Source organism: Lynx canadensis, chromosome D3, assembly GCF_007474595.2.
Source record: "Lynx canadensis isolate LIC74 chromosome D3, mLynCan4.pri.v2, whole genome shotgun sequence".
NCBI lineage: Eukaryota > Metazoa > Chordata > Mammalia > Carnivora > Felidae > Lynx > Lynx canadensis.
In genome coordinates this window covers 75962360-75975520 of record NC_044314.2, presented here as the reverse complement: position 1 = coordinate 75975520, position 13161 = coordinate 75962360, and the positions used below count along the sequence as shown (strand labels likewise).

The window sequence follows — 13161 nt, the reverse complement described above, 5'->3', positions numbered from 1 at the left end:
CAGACATAAAGAGAGACCTTTGACACTAAATGACTCTCAGAAAAGCAGACTACATTTCGACTCGGTCGGGTTCCTGAAAGTATTTATCAACTCTCTGAGTCAAGACTTCCCAAGGGGGGAAAATGTGATAGGAAAGATAAAGAAAATCGCAATGACATATGTTAAATGTATGAGGGCTTGGAAACAGGTTGGCTTACAAAATTTCTTGGCATTTGTTGTGTATATACAGCATGTAATTTACCAAAATAGCAGGGAACATTTATTTCACATAATTTTGCTATTTAAAGAAGAGAAGAGCTTGAGGAAATGGCTGTCAAAAATCGTATTTGTACCATCATGTAATTCACTCCAGTTCCTTAAATTAGGGTCTGAGCCTTGGTTAGGGTATTTCAGATACGGAAGTTTTTTCTCTTTTCATCTGAGCTTCTGGGCTTTTATCCCCTGAGTTAGCGAATCTACCAGACTGAAAGGGAAGCTTACCCCTCACTGTGATTTTCACAGGGTGGCAGATAGTGTCCCGTCATGAAGAGACATGGTCTGTCCTGGGGAAGAAGGGAGCCCAACTCTGGCAAGCAGACTGACCTGTGTTTGGATTCCTTGTCCGTGCCACTTAGTTGCTGCTGTGTGACCCTAGGGAGGTTACTTTACCTCTCTGAGTCTTGGTTGCCTCCCTGATTGGATGGAGATGGTAATCCCCACCTCACAGGGTTGCCAAGGAGATGAAAGGAGTCAATATAGACAAGAGTGTCTTGCACAACCCGGCACAATCATTCGGTAATTTCGGTGTTTACTGAGTGCTGACGGTGTGCTGGGTGCTGGGATACCAAAGGCACAAAATAGATGTGGTCCCTGCCCTCATGCTCTAGTTGGTGGGTGTGTGCTCTAGTTGGGGAGATGGTAAGCGAAGAAATTATAATACATTTGCCAATGAATGGATCTTGAGAAGGAAAGGAAAGGAGTGGGAAGGTAAAGAACTGGCGAAAGGAGGAGTCAGAGTAGACCTCCCTAAGGAGGCTGAGATCAAGAGGGCAAGGAGAGCTGGGCTCAGTTGGAGAGAGGGCAGGGAGAATGGCTGGTGCAAAGGCCCAGAGGCAGGGCCAAGGCATGGAGGTCAGAGAGACAGGCTGGGTCATGCAAAGCGTTGGACACCACAGTGAGGACTTTCCACATTATCCCAAGACCCAGGGGATCCCACTGAAAGGTTTCAAGCAGGCAAGAGAGAGCGGAAGATGATGAGAGTTGAGTTTTGAGAAGATCACTCAGGCACATGTTTCCACAAGAGGAAGAGCAGATTGTGGAGGGTGGTTTAAAATGCAGGTTATAATATTATTGAGGGAGAGCAAGACCGACGGACCAGGAGACAACTGTTGGTAAAGAATACACTCTGTTCTACTCCCAAATCACAAGAGGAACCTGCCACACCTCAGGCGCCATATGGGGACGCACCTGAGTTGGTAAAAAGGCAGGGAGGGTGAGGGGGAAAGGTGGGCAAGAGCCCTTATCCTGGTTTCCACAGGAAGGAGTAGGCGAGGCCGGGTAAGCGGGCTGAGGTTTGAGTAATTTCAGTGTGGATAATCTCAGCAGGTTCTGGGGCACAGGGGCTGCCTGGTGCTTGGCCTTGGGGTGATTAGGACAGGTGGATAGTGGCTCTGGGTTGGTTACCTTGTGTACGAAAAGTGCACTGGCAGATGAATCATGACTAGTTAATTCAGGAAGGGACAACCCCTCCAGGATCAGCAAGGCCCCAAGATGCCAAAACACTAGACTATAGAAAATAAGAGGCATGTTTAACACAGAAAGATGGCAGGGAAGGGAGCAGGGAGACCAGGGAGGTGGCTGTCCGGTTGGCTGTGTGAGAGGTGATGGTGGCCTGGATTAGGGGAACTAAACCGGGGAAGGGGGTGGGGGTGAAGCTTTTGTTATTTGTCCTCCCTACCCACCCCCCACCGATGAGTAGAGGAAGACCCCTTCCCTGAGAGACCCGTCTACAAGGCATAACAAATGCCCACTTGTTTGGGGAACTCAGTCGGTCAGCGCTGAGGACCAGCATCCCTCGGTTTTATCCCACGTGCTCAGCGGCGTGGCGTTGGGGCTTCTTAGGAATCTGAGACCTATCGGCCAATGGGATTCGATACCGTGGGCCCAGTGCAATGGAGATTGCCGAGGTTATTTAAAAAGGGACTTGCTTTAGGGGCGCCTGGGTGGCGCAGTCGGTTAAGCGTCCGACTTCAGCCAGGTCACGATCTCGCGGTCCGGGAGTTCGAGCCCCGCGTCAGGCTCTGGGCTGATGGCTCGGAGCCTGGAGCCTGTTTCCGATTCTGTGTCTCCCTCTCTCTCTGCCCCTCCCCCGTTCATACTCTGTCTCTCTCTGTCCCAAAAAATAAATAAATAAAAAAAAAACGTTGAAAAAAAAAAGGGACTTGCTTTTCGTTTCCCTTCGAGATAAGACCTGGGCACTCCCTGAGCCGTGCGATTCGGGAAGCGTCTTCTCAGGAGCTGGACCTCTGTCTTCAAATATTTCAAATTTAGGCACGTGAAAGATGGCACTTGTTCAACTCGGACCCTGAGACCAGAGCTTGAGCTTCTGGGGATAGAGGAGAGGGAAGCAGATTTCAGCACAGCATGGGGAGCCTTCTTAGGCTAGAAGTCCAGAGACAAAAAAGGCTGCTTTCAAAGGCAGTGGGCCTCTCCTTTATGAGAGACGGTCTAGGAGAGGTGGGCGGGTATCCACGAGTGGACCTAAGGGTAATGATATTTAACACGCAGCATTTCAGCACACCTAAATGCTATATATACTTACAATCTTCTATAACCTCTTCAACAACCCTGGGAAGGAGGTGTTATTAATATGCCCAGTTTATAGACAAGTAAATAGAAGCTCGGGGACATCACATCAATTGGCTCAGGATCCCTAGAGAGTATATAGTGTACTACAGTCCCTGGCCGGAGAAGTTCCACAGCCCACAGTCTTAACCAATTAGCCGATGCTTCTCTGCGGCCAAGAACACCCCTAGGGAGCTGATTAAAATGCCAATTCCTGGGCCATTCTCCTGATTTAAGGCTTGTGCATCTCTGCAGGGTAGAGCCCAGGGATCTGAATTTTAATAACCCACCGAGGGTGGCCACAGATGTTTGAAAGCCACCGCTTGATGCCCTCCTGCCCTGGGTTGGGGCGATAAGGTATGAGGGGTTGGATGCGATGGCCTTTAAGATCCCTTCCATTCCAGAATCTCTAGACGTCCATAATTAGAAGCAAGCTTAGTTCTCCGTGGATTTTAGTTCTCTGTATTTTCCTACCACCTCCATCGACCTGAATAGCATTGACCTTGTTTCCTGGGTAGTGGACCACTAGCTTATATTCTGGACAAAAGGCAACGATCATAAATAAATAACAGTTAACGTTTATTTAGCCCTTACTCTGTGCAGGTAGCTCTACTAAGCGCTTGAAACTGGGGCCTGGAGAAGAAAAGATGGCCTTCCAGTTTAGCAGGAAAGTCAGGATTTGAATCCAGGTCTGCTTGAGTAGAGAGCCCCCACACTTGCTCATTCTGTGCCATGGCCTCAGTGGAGGGGCGACAGGGAGCAGAGAGCTGTGCTACACCTTTCCAAGTAGTTTGTCTTTGTAACTGACTCATGCATTCACTCAGCAAGCATGCTGTAAGGACCTTCTGTGTGTCAGACGGAGCTCTTGTCCTTATGGACCTCATAGTTTTTTTACCAACAGTATACTGAGGGTGGAAGAAGGTGACTGAAGAGCACGTACTAGGGTCCTGACAGGACTAAGGTCAGAGAAAATGAGGTTGGAAGAGAGACCCAAAGATGCTGTAGGAATAGAGACACTGAATAATTTATTACCTAAACTAAAACACTTTAGAGCAGTGGTTCTCATTGGGGCACAATTTAGTCTCTTAGGGGACATTGGCAATGTCTGGAGACATTTTTGATTGTCACAACTTGGGGGGACAGGTTGTGACATCTAGTGGGTAGAGGCCAGGGATGCTGCTAAACATCCTATAATGCATACCACGCCCCCCCCACAAGGTACCATCTGGTCTGAAATGTGAATAATGTCAAAGTTGAGAAACCACGTACTACAGAGTGAAAGAGATATAATTAGTAGTTATCACAGAATAATTTCCATAAGCCAGGAGGGTACCAGGCACCCATCTAGAGAGCTTAGAATCTTAAAGCTGAGAATGCCTCTCAAGGTGGCCCGGGGAACCCCTTAGGTCTCAGGAAACTAAATACGCTGCCTAAGATCACACAGTGATTCACAGTCAGATCTGCATAATTCTTTAAGACAGACGGAGAAGAGATTCACAGGGGCTGTAGTACCACTCTCCGGGCCAGCAGACCCTGCGACAATCCTCCCTAAAACCTAAGATCACCCAAGCAATGGCCTTTTTGCAACGGGACATTTTGCACGGTCCCCTTTGCAAGGGGACATTCTTTCTTTGGCCTCCAGATTGTTCCCCTTTAAGTCACTAAAACACATATCCCCTAGAGGTAAGGTCGGCTGGCATGTGTTTGAAATGATGGGGTGTGAGCAGCTTTGAACTTGAGGTTTTAAAAGGTTTCGGTGGGTTGACCTTGAGGATCCCTAGGCTATTAAAACAACTCTCTGCTTTTTGCCTGAAGTGAGTAGATAATGAACTCTCGTCTCTCCTCCTTGGCCAGGAATCTCCCCCTTTGGGGAGCATTTTCTTCGTGTCCTGAGAAAGGAGACCATGGCTTCCAGGTGATGTTGGAGGATAAGGGAAACAAATCTAGAGTGAAGGAAGACCGATAACGCCAGCACCATTCGCTGAGCCCTAACTCGGAGCCAGGCACTGAGCTAAGAGCTTCCCAGAGATGACTGTTCTGATTCTCACTCACAACAGCCTTGCCCTGCAGATACGGCCATTATCCTGACTTGATGGAGGAACACCCAGTGTTTGGGAGATGAAGTCACTGGCCCGAGGCCACCCAGGTGTTTGAACCCACATCTGCCCACCTCACAGCCCACACTTTTACCCCTGCTGTTGCTGAAGCTCAGGAGAAGTCCGTGGAAGATTCATTGAGGTAATGCACTTGAGTTGAATCTTGAAGACAAAGTTGGTAAGAAAGGAGAGAGGAAGAAAGTGAACTGGGCAGACACAATCTGAAGTTCCAACTCGTTGTCACACACTACAGGGCCCCGTATGGCCCGGTCCTTGCCATCCTCTGCAGTCTCCCTCAAGCCGCCAGTTTATTATGTTCCCCCCACTGGCTTGATTTTGAGACACGACACCTTTTTCCACTCTGGTGCCTTTGCTTCCACAGTTCCCTTTGTCCAAAATACCCACTCTTCTCCTTAGATGATCCCTGGGGGCTCACCTGCAATGTCACATTCTCAAGGAATCCTTTACTGGTCCTGCCTCTCCCCCCATCTAGAACTAGTCTCATCGCACCCTGCACTTGTCCTGAAGACAATTCTCATAATTGGGAGCACCCGGGTGGCTCAGTCAATTAAGCGTCAGACTTCGACTCAGGTCACGAACTCGTGGTTTGTGAGTTCAAGCCCCGTGTTTGTGCTGACAGCTCAGAGCCTGGAGCCTGCTTTGGATTCTGTGTCTCCCTCTCTCTCTGCCCCTCCCTTGCTCACGCTCTCTGTCTCTCAAAAATAAAATAAACATTAAAAAATTAAAAAAAAAAGACAATTCTCACAATTACTGTGCAAGATGTGTTCAAGGTCTGCCTCTCCTAGCACTAGACCAGTGTTGTCCAATATGGTACTTACTAGCCAGATGTAGCTATTTTTTTTTAATTTATTTATTTTGAGGTGGGGGGAGGCAGAAAGAGAGCGAGAGAGAGAATCCCAAGCAGGCTCTGTGCTGTTGATCATGCAGCTTGACAACGCAGGGACGCAGTCTGTGAGATCATGACCTGAGCTGAAATCGAGAGTCAGATGCTTAACCGACTAAGCCACCCAGGGGTCCCCACATGTAGCTACTGAGCAGTTGAAATGTCATCGGTGCAACTGAGACACGGACTTTTTCAAATTTCGCGTATTTTATTTACAAATTATATTTTATGCTATATACTATACTATAGAAATGATTTTATGTACAAATTGCATAATTTAAGTTTAAATGTAAATAGCCACATACGGTTAGTGACTACCATATCGGACATTGCAGCTTCAGATTGTCGCCTCCTTGATGGCAAGGACCATGTCTAGCTTATTCAGTCGTAGAATCCCTTGTACCTAGGGTGGTGCCCAAATGAATGAAATGAGTGAATCAATCAATCACCCAATCAACCAATGTAGTCTGCAAAAGTTGCTTTCAAGAAATCATCCTAGAAAGGAGAGCCCCAGAAAAGTCTCGCACAAGGACACGCAATAACGCAGAACTGGATATAAAATCTCAGCCTCCTGAATCTCCTGTACACGGTGCTGCGCCTGAATGGACAGCAGGTGAAAAGCAGAGGTTGTTTGGAGCCTGAAATGAACCATCCTAGAGCTTTGTGAAGGAGCTTCCAACTGCAAGGCGGGACTGTTTTCTTAGACATCCTTATCCCCTTTCCCCCTCCCCAAACCCTGTAAACTACTTAGTGGCTTATAATCTATTAACACTTGGCTTCCCATGAGACTGAGCCTGTTCCAAAGTTCACTCTTGCCAACCCTCTACAAGGCATTCTGATTTTTTCTTTAAACCATATTGCTCTCAGGAAATCTGTTGCCTGCAATCTGTGCACAATATACACAGGGTGTGGTTTAAAAAACATCTAAGTCGTGATTTGTAACCCACTCAGATTCACGTGGCTGTTCCTTTTACTTCTTTTTTTATAAATAGTGGTCAACACATTTCAGGGCTAATTTTGACTTCATTCAAATTGCAGATTACAATTTTGAAGGTTTCAGCATAGGGAGCCTCTATATATTTTTATAAATGATTTTTTTAGATGTAATAATAATATTAGTTAGTATACGTCAAATGCTTTGTGTTTGCCAGGCATTCAGCACACGTCATGTCACTGGATCATTACAGCAACTCTGTGAATCAAGTACTATTATGAGCCCCATTTTATGGCTGGGGAAATTCAATCTCAGAAAGGTTAAGTCACTTGCTCAGAGTCAAATAAGCAGAAAGTGGCAAAGTCAGGATCTGAACTCAAGTCTGTCTCACTCAAGAGCCAGCGATCTTGGTACACAATTTGGCCCCTCTAATGGATAATACATGTATTTATCTGTTAAAATATCAGGGAGAACAATCAAGAAACTTAACCTGCAGTTTGGGAAGAGAGAGACTTACTTTTTATTCTTGAGCTTCTTTTTGAACTTTATTTATCCTCCGTACAGATTCTATTAGTGCCTTATATTGTACATTAGTATAAAAAACTAAATTAATTTTAAATTTTAAATAAATAAAACCCTCTGATTATTTTTGCCTTTTTTTTTGAATTGAAAGAATTGTCACAATAGTGTCATGTCTATACCTGAGTCTCTGAATAATCTGCAAAGTTCACATGCTCTGACATTTTTTGAAAATTTATCTCAGTAAACTGCAGATCCAATATATATTGTATTCCTATTCTAGGTACTAGACTTCATATTTCAGTTTCTGAATTACTTTTTATTCTGAGTTAATAGGTTGGTTTTTGGACATATTTATTTTCAACGAAAGTGGTATGTTTCCCTTAAGAGATTTCCACTCAGATATGAATATTTTTACGTATTCATACATTGACCTCTGGAAATTCTAACACTGAGCATCCTTTAGCATTTGTGAAATAACCCTACATTACATAAGATACCCTGTTTGTGGATCAATTAATAAAAACATAAAAGAATAATTAAAATTTTAAAATGAAAATTAATTTTACACCGATTGAGAAGTAAACGTTACAATACCCTTCAGGTTTCAGAGCCTCAGAGAGCTGTATCAGTCACACTAAAAGTCACTTGGGAGAATTTCTCGGTGGCTTAGAGAGGAAAAAAATTTTTTAAGTCAAGAAAACACACGTATACTAACAATGATGTATCCTTTCCAACAAATCCAAACAATGTCTACTTGTATCATCCAAATAGCTGGTGCTTCTAAAAATTAAAACAGAAATCCCTGTTAATGCCCCATCTCATAGTCTTGGGATTTGCTTAACAGATCACCATCGGCTTGTAGTAGGAGAAATCTGTAAGCCCCCTCTACAAGGCCCCTGTCCTTTCCGTTGCTTGGTTTTATTCCCCCAAGATTCTCAGAGCAAATTTGACATTCCTTACAAATTCCCATCCTCTAGCTTTGTATTCCTGATGTTCTTGAGGATAGCCATCGACAGTGAGTCCCACTCTAGCTGGCTGTTACAAAAACCTTTTCATTCAGAAGAAGGCAAGAGGTTTCAGCGACCGTGCACAGCCCTCTCATTCACACACTTCATAAACAACAAGACTTTGCCCAAGCCTCCCCTCTAGGAAGGTATTCCGGCTTTTTAGACACCACTTTGCAACATCGGTATCATTCCCTTCCCAAAGACCTTGCAGACAAATTAGGGATTTCACAGCCTTGGAGAAGGGCTGGGAAAAACCGATGTCATTGCATATGGACTCATCAATTCAGTCCACATTTCAAAACAGCAGCTAACGCTTTCTTAAAACACAGACCTCAAAAATCCCTTTAGGATCGCGAGCAATTAAAAGGGAAAACATAACACCCCTTGTTCCCCTTAAGACTCTGACGGATCTGAAAAATAGAACTGAATCAGAGATACAGAGGCTGGGCTCCTGGAGTAGGAAAATGGCTTGTCTCCTCTGGGCCTAATTCTTTCCTCTCAAACAGTTCCTTTTCAATTCAAGAAGCCATGCAGAGATGCCCCCTTGCAGGTTTTCGTTTTTTAAAGGAAAGCCTGTCTGCCTCGCACTCGCCCCCATGATACTCACGGCAGCTGCCTTAGCTGGAATAAGTCCTCCTCCATGTCCGCGCTGCGCCAGGACGAGCCCTTTTCATGGCCCTTACATGGTGTTGGTGGATGGCTCGCGGTCGGGGTTTCAGCACCGGGGTGCTGGACAGCTCCCGCGCCGCTTCCTCCCTCGGCGGCAGCTGTTCGGGGGAGGGAGCCGCCGGGGACCAGCCCACGAGACAAAGCCGCCGCCGCCAGGAGAGTGGGCGGAGAGGAGGAGGCGGAGGGCAGAGCAGGCAGCGCGGGGAGAGGGGGCGGGGAGAGCCCTTCTGGTTAGAGGAATTTACAGGCTCTCCGTGGTTGGTGATGTTTTACTGGGTGCCTATAGGGCACACCAGCCTGTGAAATGGCTGTCGAGGTACCAATGAGCGCTCTTCGGCTGACACCGCCTCTCTAAATGTTTATTTGTAGGGATTCGTTTATGTTGTTTTCAGTTCGATATTCTTGAAACCCAGGCTGGTATAGCACATGAAGGGAATGAAACATGTAAAGACAGTACGCATGAGTTAGGGTACTGTTTATTGAGCACCTACTGCATGCCAGGCATTGTAATAGGCACTGGGGCATATGCGAGACGACAAGTTAGGCATGTCACTGTCATCGGGGGGCTGCCAGGTCCAGTGAAATGAATCAAGAAAAAAAAAGTTAAATATGAGGAGGCCAAAGATCACTCACTTCATTCATTCGGCAAGCATTATTGATTTCTATAGCCCTGACACCGGGGAATCAAAGATTAATAAAACCAAATCCCTGCCTTCAAAAATCCTCCCTCTCTGTTTCACCATTCCCCTCCTGCTAGAATAGCTGCCCTATTTAGAACTTAAGCTCCATGAAGGTTTGCTGATGCACCCCAAGGGCCTAGAACAATAAAACTTTATTTATGGGCACTGAAATTGGAATTTAATATCCCTCACTAAACTCAACCCCAGGGTTTTACACTGTGTGCACTCAATAAATGCTCCTTAAACTGAAAACAAACTGATCTTTCATTCAGGTGAGTAGGGATTCAGTATCTATTGTAAGCCACGGAAAGCCAGGGAAATGGTTTCTATTAGAGGTGGCAAGTTGGAGGCGCCCTGGTAGGGTGTCCAACTCATCCTGGTTTACCCAGGACCCTGAGTTTTAGCACTGGAAATTCCAGGTCCTGGGAAGCCCTGAGTCCCAGACAAATCTTGACAGTTGTTTACTCCACAACTGTAAGGTAGATCCACACAGAGATGTGTTTTGAGTAGTCTGAAGGGTTAACAAGAATACTTTAAAGATAAAGATTTAAAATTATGAAACTCTTAGAAGAAAGTACAGGAGTAGACCCTTAGGACCTTGAGTTAGGCAGTGGTTTCTTAGACACAATACCCAAAGCACAAGTGACAAAAGAAAAAATTAGATACGTTGGACTATATCAAAGTTAAAAGCTTTTATGCCACAAAGGACACAATTAAGAGAAGACAACCCACGGCACGGGAGAAAATAGTTTCGAATCATATCCCCGATAAGAGACTTACTTCAAACAACATAAAGAACTCGTCCAACTCAATAATAAAAAAGACAACAACATAATTTAAAAACGGACAAATAATAACTTGAAAAAATGCTTAACATCGTTAGTCATGAGGGAAATGGAAATCAAAGTGACAAATCCCACCACGCCCACCGGAATGGCTAAAATTAAAAAGCCAGACAATAGCTAGTGTTGGTGGGCATGTGGGACTGGACATTCCCCTCATACACGGCTGCCGCGAAGGTAAAATGGGGCAGCCTCTGTGGAAAACGGTTTGGCAGTTTCTCAAAAATGGAAACACTGAGTTATCTCATGACCCCGTGATACCACTTAGAGGTATGTGCCCATAAAAAATGAAAACGCAGTGCACACAGACCTTGTGCACAAATGTTCATGGCATCATTATTTATAATACCGAAAAGTGGAAAACAACGCAAATGTTCATCAACTGGTCATCAAATTATATGCTTAAAAAGAGCAAATTGTGGGGTATGTAATTGCGTTTCAATAGAGCTGTTCTTTTTTTAAAAAAAATAATAATTTTTTAATAATCCTAACATTTGGCTTCCAAGTTGTTCAACAGTTAAAAGGAGAGATTTCACGTACCAGGATCACAAGCTTCCTGGGGAAGAGGGAAGTTGTGTTCCTCAACCATTGGTCTGCCTTCTTCTCTGGCCACTAGCGACTGGGGCCTCCAGGCAGCCTGCCGGGTCCTATCAAGGCTGCAGTCAGCCTACAGCAAGCTTCCCACATTTAGATTCCCTCCCTGCTCTCTGGAGACTTTGGAGGCACACCCCTCCTGAGAACTGGGAGAACAGTACTTAGCACATAACAGGCATTTAAAAGATCTTACAGAATTAATGTTTTCTCTGCTTTCTTAGAAATATGCTTATAGTTTTCTCAAGCAGTGGCTTTCACCTTCGCGTGTCAGTCGGTAGCCCCCCAGAGGGCTTGTTAACATGCAGATGGCTGGCCCCCATCCCCAGAGTTTCTAATCCAGCAGGTCTGGGGCAAGGCCTGAGAGTTTCCGTTTTGAACAGGCTCCCCGGTTCAACACTGACTCTGTTGGTCTGGGGACCATAGTGAGCCCCCCTGTTCTAAAGTTGTATCTGGGTTAGATCATCTGCCAAGAAAAATACGACCCATGTTTGTTCAGACCTCTGATCTTTGAGACATCCTTGAGCAGAGATGAATATTATAAAGGCAGTTACTTCCAGCTAACCACATTATCCATCTGTCTGGGAAATGGGGGCATGCCAAAAGCCAGATGGGTTTTACTTCACATTAGAGTAATGCATCACGATCTCTCACCTCAGATTCTTAAAACAAATCAATAGGGGCTGGAATAAAGACTGACAAGCTGCCCCTTAGCCTGAGATACTGACTATACAATTGTGTGTCATGTACAAGTGGTTCTCCTGTCAACTGTGTGCTAAATCCTCTTACTATTATTAAGGTAATATTCCACTAGTTATAAAAATGGCATTTAATTTTTAAAAAGGAACTTGTGGATTTAAATTCATAAATAGATTTGTATTTTTTTTTTCTTTCTCTGAAACTGGATAAAAAACCGAAAGGGGACAATAGACCTTTGGTGGTAGATCCCCGGTCTGCTAGCCAGGCTGGTAGGGTGGCAGTTCCACCTGGAGTCATTCCCAGGCCCCTGGCATTGTGCAGGGAGCTGTTAATTACCTACTGACTTTACCCTAGGAGCCAGTAGAAAGGGAAGGCTTGGCTAGGAGGTTAAGCCCTGTTAAAAAATGTAAAGGCTTACAACTTCAAAGAGTCCCTTGGTCATCCGTCTCATTCTCCTATGAAGTACAAGATGTCTAATCTACAAGGAGAGAGGCCTGAAGAGGGCAGAGAGAACTTGTTTTTTCCTTCAATCCTGTCCTGTTTTTCTTCCTGCATTTTGGTAGGCTGGCTCAAAAGACCAACTCTAAAGCTCTCCTAATAAAACCATGATCCCTCAGACATTGCGTTGCCAGAGGGACATAAAATAAGCAAGAGGTAAATGTGAATCAGCGGGCAGGACCTGAGGACGAGATTATCAAGCAGAAGCAGTTCAAGGTATGAGTCAACATGGAAGAAGGGATGGGCTTTTCTCTGCAGTATTGTGACTTGTATTTTCAATCTCTCTCATTCAAAGTGGTTCCTAATATCCCTTGTTAATTCTTCTCTTACCTATTTATTATTTAGAAACGTGTTATCTCATTTCCGTCAGTTTAGTGATTTCCCAAATTTCCTTCTGTTACTGATTTCTAATTTCATTGCATTGTGGTTGGAGAGCATACTTTGCATGGTTGCAATCTTTTTTAAGTTCACCGAGACTTACTTTATGGTCTACCATATGGTCTATCTTGGAGAATGCTCCATGTGCACTTGAGAAGCGAGTGTATTCTGCTGTTGTTGTGGGGAGTGTTCTATAGATGTCTGCTAGATATGGTTGGTCTACAGTGTTGCTCAAACTTCTCTTTCTTGGATGATTTTCTGTCTGGTTGTTCTACCCATTATTGAAAGTGGGGTATTGGAATCTCCAACTCTCCTCCTCCTCCTCTTCCTCTTCTCCTCCTCCTTCTTCTTCTCCTCCTCTTCCTTCTTCTCCTTCTCCTTCTTTTCCTTCTTCTCCTTCTTTTTTTTAAGTAGGCTTCACACCCAGCAGAACCCAACACAGGGCTTGAACTCACCACCCGGAGATCAAGACCTGAGCTGAGATCAAGAGTCGGATGCTCAACTGACTGAGCCATCCA

General features: G+C 45.0%; 1 protein-coding gene across 1 annotated transcript in view; it reads right to left on the bottom strand.

Moving 5' to 3' along the window:
* LOC115498725 (SV2 related protein) overlaps positions 1-9071 on the bottom strand; it is a 78048-nt gene extending 68977 nt beyond the window's left edge. The window contains exon 1 of the mRNA XM_030292340.1: positions 8894-9071. Within this exon, the coding sequence (XP_030148200.1) occupies positions 8894-8928 (35 nt within the window). The 5' untranslated portion in view covers positions 8929-9071. The remainder of the gene's footprint in view (positions 1-8893) is intronic.
* Positions 9072-13161: the final 4090 nt, after the last annotated feature.